Source organism: Triticum urartu, chromosome 4 (assembly GCF_003073215.2).
Source record: "Triticum urartu cultivar G1812 chromosome 4, Tu2.1, whole genome shotgun sequence".
NCBI classification, from domain to species: domain Eukaryota; kingdom Viridiplantae; phylum Streptophyta; class Magnoliopsida; order Poales; family Poaceae; genus Triticum; species Triticum urartu.
In genome coordinates this window covers 38,456,148-38,469,184 of record NC_053025.1, presented here as the reverse complement: position 1 = coordinate 38,469,184, position 13,037 = coordinate 38,456,148, and the positions used below count along the sequence as shown (strand labels likewise).

At 49.8% G+C, this 13,037-nt stretch overlaps 2 protein-coding genes across 3 annotated transcripts; one reads left to right on the top strand and one right to left on the bottom strand.

Moving 5' to 3' along the window:
- Positions 1-631: 631 nt before the first annotated feature.
- On the top strand, positions 632-3,236 carry LOC125550506 (ACT domain-containing protein ACR3-like). 2 transcript variants are annotated; one of them, XM_048713515.1, is made up of 6 exons: positions 632-783; positions 1,075-1,255; positions 1,357-1,517; positions 1,652-2,409; positions 2,503-2,607; positions 2,712-3,236. In XM_048713515.1, the coding sequence occupies exons 2-6, from the start codon at positions 1,185-1,187 to the stop codon at positions 3,090-3,092; spliced, it is 1,476 nt and encodes a 491-aa protein (XP_048569472.1). In that variant the 5' UTR covers positions 632-783; positions 1,075-1,184; the 3' UTR covers positions 3,093-3,236. The 2 variants fall into 2 exon arrangements, with proteins under 2 accessions (XP_048569472.1, XP_048569471.1); XM_048713514.1 differs by having other exon boundaries at positions 919-1,255.
- A 160-nt stretch (positions 3,237-3,396) lies between these two features.
- On the bottom strand, positions 3,397-8,051 carry LOC125550505. The gene is made up of 3 exons (XM_048713513.1): positions 7,102-8,051; positions 6,561-6,748; positions 3,397-4,105 (listed from the first exon to the last, which is right to left on the bottom strand). Exons 1-3 carry the CDS (start codon positions 8,012-8,014, stop codon positions 3,686-3,688), a joined length of 1,521 nt encoding a protein of 506 aa, XP_048569470.1. The 5' UTR covers positions 8,015-8,051; the 3' UTR covers positions 3,397-3,685.
- Positions 8,052-13,037: the final 4,986 nt, after the last annotated feature.

Sequence of the window (13,037 nt, the reverse complement as noted above, 5' to 3'; positions counted from 1 at the left end):
ACCACAACTCTGTGCCATTGTTTTCTCATGTACCGCCGCCCTACCTTGTCACACCCCCTCCTTTCCGTTTGTTGCATTGTCGTTTCCCTTCCCCCTCTTCCCCACAGACGCCTTGCGAGATCTATCACCGCCAGCACGCATCGGCTACATCGTCAGTACAACCATCCTCCAAGTCTAGGTGAAAACTCGTTAGAAAAACAACAGAAAAATCATAGAATTTTTTTCTAAAGATTCCAATCCTCTAAAATTTCTAAAAAAATCATTTAAATCAAAGAAACCCTAAATGTGCATTCTTTTTTAGGGAACCCCTAAATGTACATCGAAAGGTGGGAAGCAGATCAAAATCTCCCCTCGTAAATGAATGCAATTGTACCCGCATATCTGATACCCCCCATTCTAATGGTCTGATACTAATTCGGCAGATCCTCTGACTTTCCATGTATATTTAGTCTTATTATGATATAAATGGCGATGCATCAATTCCGAATCAGGGTTTTACTCGGAGGAAATCAATCAATCAATCAAAACGGCGGACGACGGAAAGAGAAGCGGACAAAAGGAGCAAGGCTGCGACCCGGGCCGCCCGCGTGCCACGCGCCCTTCCGACGTGGCGCGGCGGCCGTTCGCGCTCTCCACTCGAATCCTAAAACGCCGCCGAGACCACGCAGGCAGAGCTGCAGCCTGCTGACCGAGGCCAAATCGAACGAGCCCGGACCCGCACGTGCGCCCTCCCCTCCGCCTCTCGTCCCCCTCGCCATCTCATCTCGTCTCGTCTCACCGGAGGTAATCCCTCCCTCCCCTCTCCTCCTCCTCCTCCTCTCCTCCTACATAATCGCGCGCGCGACCGGTTCGTCGCGCAGCGCAGGCAGCCTCGGTTCCGGTAGAGGAAGCCTTTTTGAGTTCTTTTTTCTTTGGTAGATTGCTGCTGCTGCTACGAGCGAGCGGCAGGCCGGCCGGGCGACGCATGTGAGCATGGGGCGCGCTCCTCGTGCCGTCGGCGGCCCTTCCCTTTTCCCGGATTGCTCCGCCCCAGATTGGATCTGTTGTTCTCACCGCGCGTCCGAATTCCGGTAGATTTCCGTGCCGGAGGGGGCATATAAGACCGACCGAGAAGGAAAGATTCAGCTCAGGGCGATTGGCGTCCGTCCGTGAAAGCCCACCGATCGTCTTCTCCGTCGACGGCGATGAAGTACGTCTCCGGGCCCTACTTCGAGCCGGACTTCGATCCGGTCCTCGACCGCCTCGGCACCCCAGGGTACGCCCGCATTGGCTAGCCTCTGCTTGTTTGTTGTTATTCTCGATCCATCCATCGAATTCTTCTTGGTGTGACGTGCGTGGATTGGATGGCTTGTGCAGGGTCGTCGTCGACAATGAGACGCGCGAGGACTGCTCGCTCGTCAAGGTGGACAGCGTGAACCGGGACGGCGTGCTGCTGGAGATGGTGCAGCTGCTCACCGATCTCGACCTCGTCATCTACAAGTCCTACATCTCCTCCGACGGCGGCTGGCTCATGGACGGCAAGAACCATCTCCCTGCAGCCTCCTCCCTTTCATTTTTCTTTCTTTCTTTCTTTCTTCTCCGATCGATTTAGGTCACAAAAATACATGATTGATTGAAGACGCGCAATTTTCTAATCTTGTTCGCCATGCAGTGTTCCACGTGACGGACCAGATCGGGCGCAAGCTGACGGACCCGTCGCTCCCGGGCTTCATCCAGCGGGCGCTCCTGCCGTTCCAGCGCTCTGGCTCGCCCAAGTTCACCACCTGCCTCGGCAACGTCGTCGGCCCCGGCGGCCCCGACGTGTCGGACTGCGCCTCGCTCGAGTTCACCGTGCACGACCGCCCCGGCCTGCTCTCCTCCATCACCCAGGTGCTCGTCGACCAGGGCTGCCACGTCGCGTCCGGCCAGGCCTGGACGCACAACGGCCGCGCCGCCGGGGTGCTCTACGTCACCACCACCGGCGCCGACACCGCCGCCGCGCCGCTGCACCCGAGCCGCTGGGCGCGCATCGAGCGGCTCGTCAACGCCGTGGTGGACGCGCGCGAGAACCTGTCGGGCGAGCGGCGCTGGGTGTGCATGTCGGCGCCCGTGCGGGGCCGCGTCCACACGGAGCGCCGGATGCACCAGCTCATGCACGACGACCGCGACTATGAGTCGGGCCCCGCCCCGACGCCCGTCGACGAGGAGCACTTCTGCATGGGCGACCGGGCGGCCACCGCGGCCCGGTCCGCGCACCGCACCCAGACGCGCGTCACCATCGACAACTGGGAGGAGCGGGGCTACGCCATCGTCAAGATGACGAGCAGGGACCGCCCCAAGCTGCTCTTCGACACCGTCTGCGCGCTCACCGACATGCACTACGTCGTCTTCCATGCCACCGTCGGGGCACAGGGCCCTCTCGCCATCCAGGTACGCTTCCCCTGCAGCACGAGTCCATGTGGCATTGCCCTGGCACGCCAGTGACTGACATGCATTGTGGTGACCACGGACGCACGCACGCAGGAGTACTACATCCGGCACAAGGACGGGCGCACGGTGGACAGCGACGCCGAGCGGCAGAAGGTCTCCCGGTGCCTCGTCGCCGCGGTGGAGCGGAGGGCGTCTCATGTCAGTCAGCCTCCATTAGCCATTTCATTTCTTTCCGTTCGTCCAAGTGTATATTTCGTTGGGCGCGCGATGCTGAGACGGCATGGCATCATGTCCTTGTGCAGGGCGTGAGGGTGGAGGTGCGCGCGCCGGACCGGTCGGGGCTGCTGTCGGACTTCACCAGGATGCTGCGGGAGCACGGGCTGTCGCTGCTGAGGGTGGAGATCAAGCGGCAGAAGGAGGAGGCCATCGGGACCTTCTTCCTCGTCACCGACACCGGCGGCGAGGTGCGGCCCGAGGCGCTGTGCGCGGTGCGGACGAGGGTCGCCGAGATGGGCATCTCGCTCGACGTCGCCAAAGGAGCGCCTGGCTGGCCGCCGGTGAAGAAGACGAGAGCGCCGGCTGCGTCGCTCGCCGATCAGGAGAGGCCCAGGTCCTCCCTGGGGAGCCTCCTGTGGTCGCACCTTGGGAAGCTCTCGAATAACTTTGGCCTCATCAGGTCTTGATTAGGATAACTGTTAGCCAGGCCAGTTCATTCACCATTTGCATTGCTGTGCTTTGTTGGATTGGATGTGAGGTGTCTCAGAAGGCAGTACAATTTTGTATATATACAAAGTGTAGTATGTTGTCATTGTCATTGCAAATACAGTTGTCATCACCATTTTGTTTGTTCTCTCGTCGCCATTTTGTTCTCTCTTTTCCCTTTTTTATTATTATTTTACGCTGTCCTTTGAACAATCAACCAACGAATGGAACTTTTATTGCTGTGACTTTTAAAATAATGCTATGTACACAAGATTACCAATAAAATTACAAACCATACGGCACCCCCACCCACTGTATATATATATATTACCATTGCATCCAACCGAGCAGCTTAAAACCAAAATGGAGCCGCTCCCCTTTCATTGTACACAAAACTTCCGTTCTATTAACAAACAAGCAATTTCAACCGCTTTCCAGTTTTCATTCAGGTTGAAGTTGGCCCTGAATTTGCTCCCTTTTCATTGTACAACTTCCCTTCTTTCTATTGAAGAACAATCAATTTTGACCGGGTCCCGGTTTTCAGGCTGAGGTTGGCTTGGATTTTGGATGATGATCATTTCGTATCATCGTCATCCTCCAAATCACTGAATGACACATCTTCCTCATCGCCTATGAGAATGGTGGTGTGCCCAGCGAGATCGGCCTCCTCGTCAAACCAATCGTCTATGTCGTCATCAAATGTTTCTTGCATAACATTTGAGGCCTTGCTGCCCTCCTCCCTCAGCTGCTCTTTGATGACTGTTTTGTCCACCACTGCGACTTCATTTACTTGGATAGGATGTTTTTCAATCTCAAAATCTGTTATGGGGGTGAACGAAGCTGCATGTTGTCGCACAGATGGGAACGCTTCCATGACGTCCTTGGAGCTGTCATCTTCCGAATGTGTTCCAAAGTCATCTTTATGGCGACGTAACTGCTCTGTTGCATGCTGCTTTGACTGGTGTTGCATAAGCATTGCTCTAGCTTCCACAATCTGCAAAAACAAGAAGCAGGCTTAGCTTAACTGCTGGGACATGCGTTACCCTGCCCATTGCAAGAACTAGACGATACCCTGCCCATTGCCGCGGGATCAGAGATTTGATTTCTGAACATTTTAGACAATACAGATTCACCCTTAATATTCAAACTATGCTATGCAGAAACAAAAAAAGCACTATGCGTGTTGCATGGTAGAGAGACTCTTATGTTCAAATTGGATGGATGTTAGTGGACCAGGCTAGCATATCAAATAGCTAAAACAATTTGGATGATGTGCAAGCATGCATGTGCAGAAAAATAGCAATGAATATTTTGTCGGTTTATCTATAGATATATTATTATGGAACACGTGATGATAAGCACACTATTAATGCAAGTACGTGTCCAATCCCTCCTTTCGGTGCACCCCAGGCCTTACTGGGCTACAAAGATTCTTCAGTGATGAGGCTAGCTAGAGATAGATATAGTACACAATGCATTTAATCCACAATTAATCTCTTTTTAAATATTTCTGATGTTGATTTAGTTACAATGAATTTTTATACCACCCTAATGCAACACATCATCAGTACAACATAATTTATCCCAGTGCAGAATCTATTGATACCAGGATGCATGGGATGCACCGAGAAGATACGCACTAGATATGAGCTACCCAATATCAATCTAAAAAATAGGAAATCAGTTACTTAGATTATTTGTGAATTTATATTCTCAACAACCTCAAGTAACTCATCACAACCACCAAATCACATTATTGCATATCAGCTGAAGAAGGTTGTGCAAGGAAAAGGCAACCTCAACTTGAAGATAAAAGTGCACAGTTTCAGTTTTCTGCAGATATTGTGTGTGCTTCAATGGTGTTTTGCTAAATTAGCGAAGAATCTCAGAGAAAGAACTGAGCAAGACACTATCACACATTGTCGTTGACTGACATGCTTGCTACCCTAATATGCCGCAGGATCCATAGGAAGCCAGTGGCCTCAAGTACCAGGCTACTGATGTTGTAGATGCTCTCAGTTGTAATTTTCTAGAAGACTAATTGTCATCATTTCACAATAATAATTGAATGCTGACAGTTGCTGACACCAAAACAAGTAAAAAGGTATGTATTGGAATCCTAGGATTTTTCCTATGTTGGTCTTTTGATTCACAGGATTGAATCCTATAAAAATTTTCCCAAGGATTCCTTTGTACTATATTCCATAGGGATTTGATCATCCACTCAAACCTCTTGGAAAGAATCCTTTGTTTATCCTGTGATGCAATCAAGAAAAAGCCTGTAGGATTCAGAAGGGCTACATTGCAATCCTACATTTTTTTTCTTATGCCCACGTTTTTGGAATCGTATGAATCAAAGGGGCCCTCTGAAGAGAAAAGATCTAACAAGATAGTGTTATAAGTATTAGATCGCCAAAAAAAAAGGTATAGCATTGCATGGTTCTAATATGCAGAGCTGGTACATGACAGTAGAGCTGGATAAACTCTGTCTTGATTTGGATAAAACATATACCAACAGTTGTGCCAATTCATAGAAAATGGAATATCATAAATTATTACTGTGCCATGCATCTAATATTCTAGTGCAATAGAAAAAACAGGACCAATGTCATGTGTGAGATAACATATGCCATTGCGGGCAAAGACCGGCTTTGACCTTTATCTATCTTACGTTAGGATTTTCTTTATTTACTTTGGATAAGATTTGTTTCCCTTTTTGTAACATTTAGACTGGTTTCCCTTCAAGTTAAGGTTATTCTGAATTAAGTGCCAGATATATATGGTATGGGCTATGGTGCATGGCACCCCAACTCTCCCTCTCTTTCTCTCTTCTTCCTACTCCCTATCTACACAAAGTCAAAGTGCCTTATCCTTCAACAGTGACATAGCGTCGAGATCCTAGACCACGCCCTGTCGTCAAGCACCACATCCTCCTAAGATTCAATCAACAAAGGCCATGGCAACTGATTGTTACATATCATAAAAGAGCTGTATTAGGGCATGTCTGATTGGTTATCATGTTTGACAAAAAATTGAGCCAAATGTGCAACTAGTCCCAATTTTCTGGCAAGGAAGTTGTTGGAAATTTGGCAAAAAAAATCCATCTAAGAAAGTGTGGTTGTGGCTTGTTGAGAACTGAACACCAGCCTAAGAAAGTGAAACTTGGCAAACTTATGTTATAGCATCGGTAGTTCATGGATCATTCTTCCTTTTTACAATATCTATTATGCAAATACATATGTGACCAAAAGAAGAAAGAAAGTCGCAAGACCACTTAATCATGTTAAAGACCCAGTCAACAGCAAGTACCGTTTAATCAGATAATCGTCTGAGATAATGATTAATACCATGGCCACATATAAAACTTCACTACTTTCTTCTAAGATTGCCTGGATTCTGGGACGATAGAGAATGTAATGTTTTATGTATCAGGTGGAGAGAAAATTTACCTGTGGTGTGGACAGAAGTTCCGCATCATGCTTTCTCAGTCTAGGATGTAGAAGAACAAAATAAATTTTCCAAAAGCATTCTTCGCTCATATGGATTGGGCATAGTTCAATCCGCAAAGCAGCTAATGTAGGAGCGAGGTGCCCAATAGCCAAAGCATGCTCTTGCTGAGCATCAGACATGTCAAAATCTGCCGGGGGTAAAAAGAGCATTGAAAAGGTTAAGCAAACACATTCACATGGTCAGACTGATAGAAAAAGTGAGGTGCAATTGATAGTTCCATTGGAATAGCATATGAACAGTTACACTAAAACTTACTCCACCATAAACACAAGCCTTTCCATCAGCACCATGTTAAATCAAGGCATAACTTAAAATAAGTGCTACAGGGTTTCATGAATTTTGACCATAACTCATAAGCTCGCATCATTAGAAAAAGTCTCTTCCAAATTTGCCAAACTAAATTGACATGAAATTTTCCATGAAGAATTGATGATCATAAACACTAGTGAATAATGAATAGCTGAGGGGTGAAGAAATTACATGAGAATGGGCCATCAGACTCCTCTTCGTCAGGTAGCAGGGGAAAGTCAAGCCAGGTCTCCGGGTGCCTGGCAATGTTGGTGGCGAATGTGAGGACCTCGTCGGTGATGCCAATCACATCCCACTCCTCCTCCACCTCCTCCTCTTGCATTACCCTCGCCCGTTCCAGCTCAGGGCCATCCACCTCCTCGAGCTCCTCAGGCCATACCTTGCCGTCATCCGCCCGATGTCTGAACCTTTGCTCCTCCCACTCATCCCTCTCCTCGTTGTCATACGCCTGATGTCTGACCCTTTGCTCCTTCCACTCATCCCTCACCTCGTCGTCTGCCACCCCAAGCCGTGCCATCCTCTCCAAGTAATGCCTCCCCTCGGCATCCTCCCTCTCATGCCTCGCCTCTTCCTCATTCTCCGGCTTATTTAGCCTCGCATCATCCTCCCCCTCGTCGTTGACAGCCTCGAGCAACTCCTCCTCTTCCCCGTCTTCAGGGGCGAAGAAATTGGAGGCGATGCTGGAGAACCCGGAGACGGCCTTGTGGCTCGAGATCCGCGAGATCCCGCTCCTGAACCTGCCGCTGATCTCGGAGAAGTCGCGCCGGATCCCGGCAATCTCAGGGGGCGTCCCCGCGTCGGCGGATTGACCCCCCGCGGACGAAGGGGAGGGCGAGGGCGAGGGCGAGCCCTCCCCGGGCGGGGGCGCGAGGAAGTTGGCGACGCCCCAGAATTGGCGATTTAGGGTTTTGGATAGCTCGGTGAGGTCCTCCTTGACGCCGTCCGCCGCGGCCGAGTGAGGCGGCGGCGGGGCGCGCGCGGAGGGAGGGGAGCCGGCTGCGGGGACGGCGTCGGGGTCGTCGTCGGCGCCTGAATCCTCGGGGATGTTGAGGGAGGTGGCTATGGAGCGGGCAAGCCATGACATCTCCGGCGATCGCCGGCTGACAGAATCGCGGGGGGGGGAGGGGGGAGGGGGGAGGGGGGAGGGGGCGGGTGGGTTGGGTCGGGTTGGTTCAATCGGACGGGACCCTTTTTCCGGCTTCGTGTTTCAAATGGACAGGTCTGGAGAAGAGACGTGCGACTTGCTGAGTTACGACTGGGCCCGGCCCTCGTGGCGGAATCCTTTTATTTTCAAGGAGAAAAAAAATGCCGAGAACATCACAGAAAAACCGATGAACTGGGCAGTTCACAGAAAACTGGTCGGTTCGATCTCATTTCGAGAAAAGCCCCTCAATCAATTTGATTTCATGCGAACAAGCTGGGGGTAGAATCAGAAAAGGAAGAAACCCCCTCTTTTAGTAGGGTTTCAGCCATTTTTTAGGAGCATTTCTCTCGGTTTTATCCACGGACAAACCCTATTGGGCGTCGGCGCCCCCTCCGGCGCAACCCTTGCTTGGTGCCATGGCGTGGCGATGCTGCTTCTCCCTCGTCGCTCCGCGCCGCCACTCCCACGTCCCGCCATCTGCACCACCTCTATTGACACTTGGGGAGAGGGGTTGCCGCCACCGGGTTAGACTGGCCCATAAAACTTCGATCTCCCTCTACTCCAGTCAAATCGACTAGGCTTCCCTCTGGTTCTTAAACTCATGTATAGGTGCTATCGGTTCTTAAACTGTGTTGAGTTGCTATCGGTTTTGTATACCTTTTTGTTTGCGTGTTGTATTTGCACTGGTGACGAACTTTTATGCCTAGTGTATGTAATATGTTGTCTGATTGCACGTTATTACCACTGATGGCGAACTTTGATGCACAGTGAATAGTCTAGGTTTATTCTTAATTACCCTGCCATAATTTTTTTTATTGTATAGTGTATGATAATTCATGGTTACTGTATATGCTATCGTCGCTTTGTTAAAAGACCAAAAGTTTCGATGGAGGCCAACAGGCTAAAACATTATCGGTTCATCAACGGTATTAAAAAGAAGTTAAGCGAAGCAAATGGGTCAGCCCGCATCTGGCATATGAAGAGACATGGACTGCATGTCGTGATCATCTGCCAACCACCCGAGCAGAAATGCTTGGACGGTGAACAAATTATCCTCGGACACTCAAATTTCATATCATGTATTCGGCTCCGCTCAAATTCACATATATTAGTGAAAAGAAACTGGGTGTGAAGTGGTTTAAGGTAAGAATATGAGATATGATCATCCACTTTATCCCATTCTTAGGTACATCTTCTCATTCTTCTATTAAATCATCGAAATCACCCTCTTACGACCCTAAGTTCTTGAGCAACTCATCTATGTTCACATCCTTGCGGTTCACAAACACTCTCTGAGATTTTGCTTGACGAGCTTGATTGATCATCCCCTTCCACCACCATGAATGCCAAACGGAAAGAACACCACACGAGAACACTAGATCGCCTCGAAACAGCCTAGGCTAGAGAGACAGACATAACTATCCCCTAAAACAACTTGTGCAACTCATGCCGAGTAGGAAACTAGGCGGGTACGATATCGGAGAGATTGGGAACTTAGGATGGACAAAGGTCCACATGAGAATAGAGCACCCTAAGTTGGCACTAAGGGATCACGATACATTCAATTCAAGCTGCAAGTGGAGATGGGATTAAGTGGTGAAAGGATCGATATAGTTGACTAGAGGGGGGTGAATAGGCAACTAACAATTTTTAGCTTTTCTTTACCAATTTAAACTTTGCATCAAAGTAAGTTGTCTAGATATGCAACTAGGTGAGCGGCCTATATGATGCACCAAGAACAAGTACACAAGCAAGCAAGGGATACAACACAAATAAGCTTGCACAAGTAAAGGCATGAGATAACCAAGAGTGGAGCCGGTGAAGACGAGGATGTGTTACCGAAGTTCCTTCCTTTTGAGGGGAAGTACGTCTCCGTTGGAGCGGTGTGGAGGCACAATGCTCCCCAAGAAGCCACTAGGGCCACCGTATTCTCCTCATGCCCTCACACAGTGCGAGATGTCGTGATTCCACTATTGGTGCCCTTGGAGGCGGCGACCGGACCTTTACAAACAAGGTTGGGGCTATCTCCACAACTTAATTGGAGGCTCCCAACGATACCACAAAGCTTCACCACAATGGAATATGGCTTCGCGGTGACCTCAACCGTCTAGGGTGCTCAAACACCCAAGAGTAACAAGATCCGCAAGGGATGAGTGGGGGAATCAAATTTCTCTTGGTGGAAGTGTAGATCTAGGCCTTCTCAACCAATCCCTCGAGAATCAATAAGTTTGATTGGCTAGGGAGACAGATCGGGCGAAAATGGAGCTTGGAGCAATAATGGAGCTTGGGGATGGAAGAGATAGCCAACTCGGAGAAGAAGACACCCCTTATATAGTGGAAGAACAAATCCAACCATTATCCACCAACTCAGCCTGCGTGGCACGATACTACCACGCCGGGGACGCGGTACTACCGCAAGGGCACACGGTACTACTGCAGTGCCTCGCGGTACTACCGCCCGAGCAGCAGAGACCAGAACAGCCCTGAAGCTGTGAGGCAGAGGGCGGTAGAACCGCTGGCACGGTACTACCGCTCCCCCTTGCGATACTACTGCAAGGCAGGGATGGTCCAGATTTTGGGAAGGCACGGACATATAACAATACATCTGTGGCAACTTCCGCCAAGATGGGATCTATGCAAAAAATCCTACACGGTAGTATTGTAAGCCAGGAGCGGTACTACCACGCGGGGTGCGGATGTAAAAAATTACATCCGCACCTACTATCGCGCCAGCTGCTGAGCCTGGCCAGAGCGCACGGTACTACCGCACACCCGGTGCGGTACTACCGCGTAGGGCGCGGATGTAAAAAATTACATCCGCCCCTACTACCGCAATAGCAGCAGCGCCTGGCCTGAGGCCACACTACTACCGCTCCAAGGAAGCGGTACTGGAAGGAAATATGCCCTAGAGGCAATAATAAAGTTATTATTTATTTTCTCACATCATGATAAATGTTTATTATTCATGCTAGAATTGTATTAACCGGAAACATAAGACATGTGTGAATACATAGACAAACATAGTGTCACTAGTATGCCTCTACTTGACTAGCTCGTTGATCAAAGATGGTTGAGTTTCCTAGCCATAGACATGAGTTGTCATTAGATTAACGGGATCACATCATTAGGAGAATGATGTGATTGACATGACCCATTCCATTAGCTTAGCACGTTGATCGTTTAGTTTACTGCTATTGCTTTCTTCATGACTTATACATGTTCCTATGACTGAGATTATGCAACTCCCGATTACCGAAAGAACACTTTGTGTGCTACCAAAAGTCACAACGTAACTGGGTGATTATAAAGGTGCTCTACAGGTGTCTCCGATGGTGTTCGTTGAGTTGGCATAGATCGAGAATAGGATTTGTCACTCCGATTGTCGGAGAGGTATCTCTGGGCCCTCTCGGTAATGCACATCACTATAAGCCTTGCAAGCAATGTAAGTAATGAGTTAGTTGCGGGATGATGCATTACGGAACGAGTAAAGAGACTTGCCGGTAATGAGATTGAACTAGGTATTGAGATACCGACGATCGAATCTCGGGCAAGTAACATACCAATGACAAAGGGAACAACGTATGTTGTTATGCGGTTCGACCGATAAAGATCTTCGTAGAATATGTAGGAACCAATATGGGCATCCAGGTTCCGCTATTGGTTATTAACCAGAGAAGTGTCTCGATCATGTCTGTTGGGGAACGTAGCAGAAATTCAAAATTTTCCTACGTGTCACCAAGATCTATCTATGGAGAGACCAGCAACGAGGGGAAGGAGAGTGCATCTACATACCCTTGTAGATCGCTAAGCGGAAGCGTTCAAGTGAACGGGGTTGATGGAGTCGTACTCGTCGTGATTCAAATCACCGATGACCAAGTGCCGAACGCACGGCACCTCCGCGTTCAACACACATGCAGCCCGGTGACGTCTCCCAAGCCTTGATCCAGCAAGGAGAGAGGGAGAGGTTGAGGAAGACTCCATCCAGCAGCAGCACAACGGCGTGGTGGTGATGGAGGAGCATGGCAATCCTGCAGGGCTTCGCCAAGCACCACAGAAGGGGAGGGAGAGAGAGATGCAGGGCTGCACCAACGAGAGATGGAATCACATGTCTTATGGGCAGCCCAATGCCTCAATATATATAGGGAAGGGGAGGGGCTGCGCCCCCTCTAGGGTTCTCACCCCTAGGGGGGCGGCAGCCCTAGATGGGGAGCAAGGGGGCGGCCAAGAGGGGATGGGAGAGGGAGGCGCACCAATATGGGCCCTAAGGCCCATATCCCATTAGGGTTTGCCCCCTCTCCATCTCTTAGGCGCATGGGCCTTAGTGGGGCTGGTGCCCTTGGCCCATGTAGGCCAAGGAACACTCCCTACAGCCCATGTGGCCCCCCGGGGCTGGTGGCCCCACTTGGTGGACCCCCGGGACCCTCCCGGTGGTCCCGGTACGTTACCGATAAACCCGAAACTTTCCGGTGACCAAAACAGGACTTCCCATATATAAATCTTTACCTCCGGACCATTCCGGAACTCCTCGTGACGTCCGGGATCTCATCCGGGACTCCGAACAACATTCGGTAACCACATACAACTTCCTTTAACCCTAGCGTCATCGAACCTTAAGTGTGTAGACCCTACGGGTTCGGGAGACATGCAGACATGACCGAGACGTTCTCCGGTCAATAACCAACAGCGGGATCTGGATACCCATGTTGGCTCCCACATGTTCCACGATGATCTCATCGGATGAACCACGATGTCAAGGACTTTAATCAATCCCGTATACAATTTCCCTTTGTCTATGTACTGGTATGTTACTTGCCCGAGATTCGATCGTCGGTATCCCGATACCTTGTTCAATCTCGTTACCGGCAAGTCTCTTTACTCGTTCCGTAACACATCATCCCGTGATCAACTCCTTGATCACATTGTGCACATTATGATGATGTCCTACCGAGTGGGCCCAGAGATA

Excerpts from the sequence above, each read along its gene's own strand:
- LOC125550506 (XM_048713515.1), top strand. The coding sequence starts at position 1,185 with ATGAAGTACGTCTCCGGGCCCTACTTCGAGCCGGACTTCGATCCGGTC. Across the intron at positions 1,256-1,356 it reads GACCGCCTCGGCACCCCAGG|GGTCGTCGTCGACAATGAGA; the intron begins GTACGCCCGCAT and ends TGGCTTGTGCAG. Across the intron at positions 1,518-1,651 it reads CGGCGGCTGGCTCATGGACG|TGTTCCACGTGACGGACCAG; the intron begins GCAAGAACCATC and ends TTCGCCATGCAG.
- LOC125550505 (XM_048713513.1), bottom strand. The coding sequence starts at position 8,014 with ATGTCATGGCTTGCCCGCTCCATAGCCACCTCCCTCAACATCCCCGAG. Across the intron at positions 6,749-7,101 it reads GTCTGATGGCCCATTCTCAT|ATTTTGACATGTCTGATGCT; the intron begins GTAATTTCTTCA and ends TACCCCCGGCAG. Across the intron at positions 4,106-6,560 it reads AACTTCTGTCCACACCACAG|ATTGTGGAAGCTAGAGCAAT; the intron begins GTAAATTTTCTC and ends TTGTTTTTGCAG.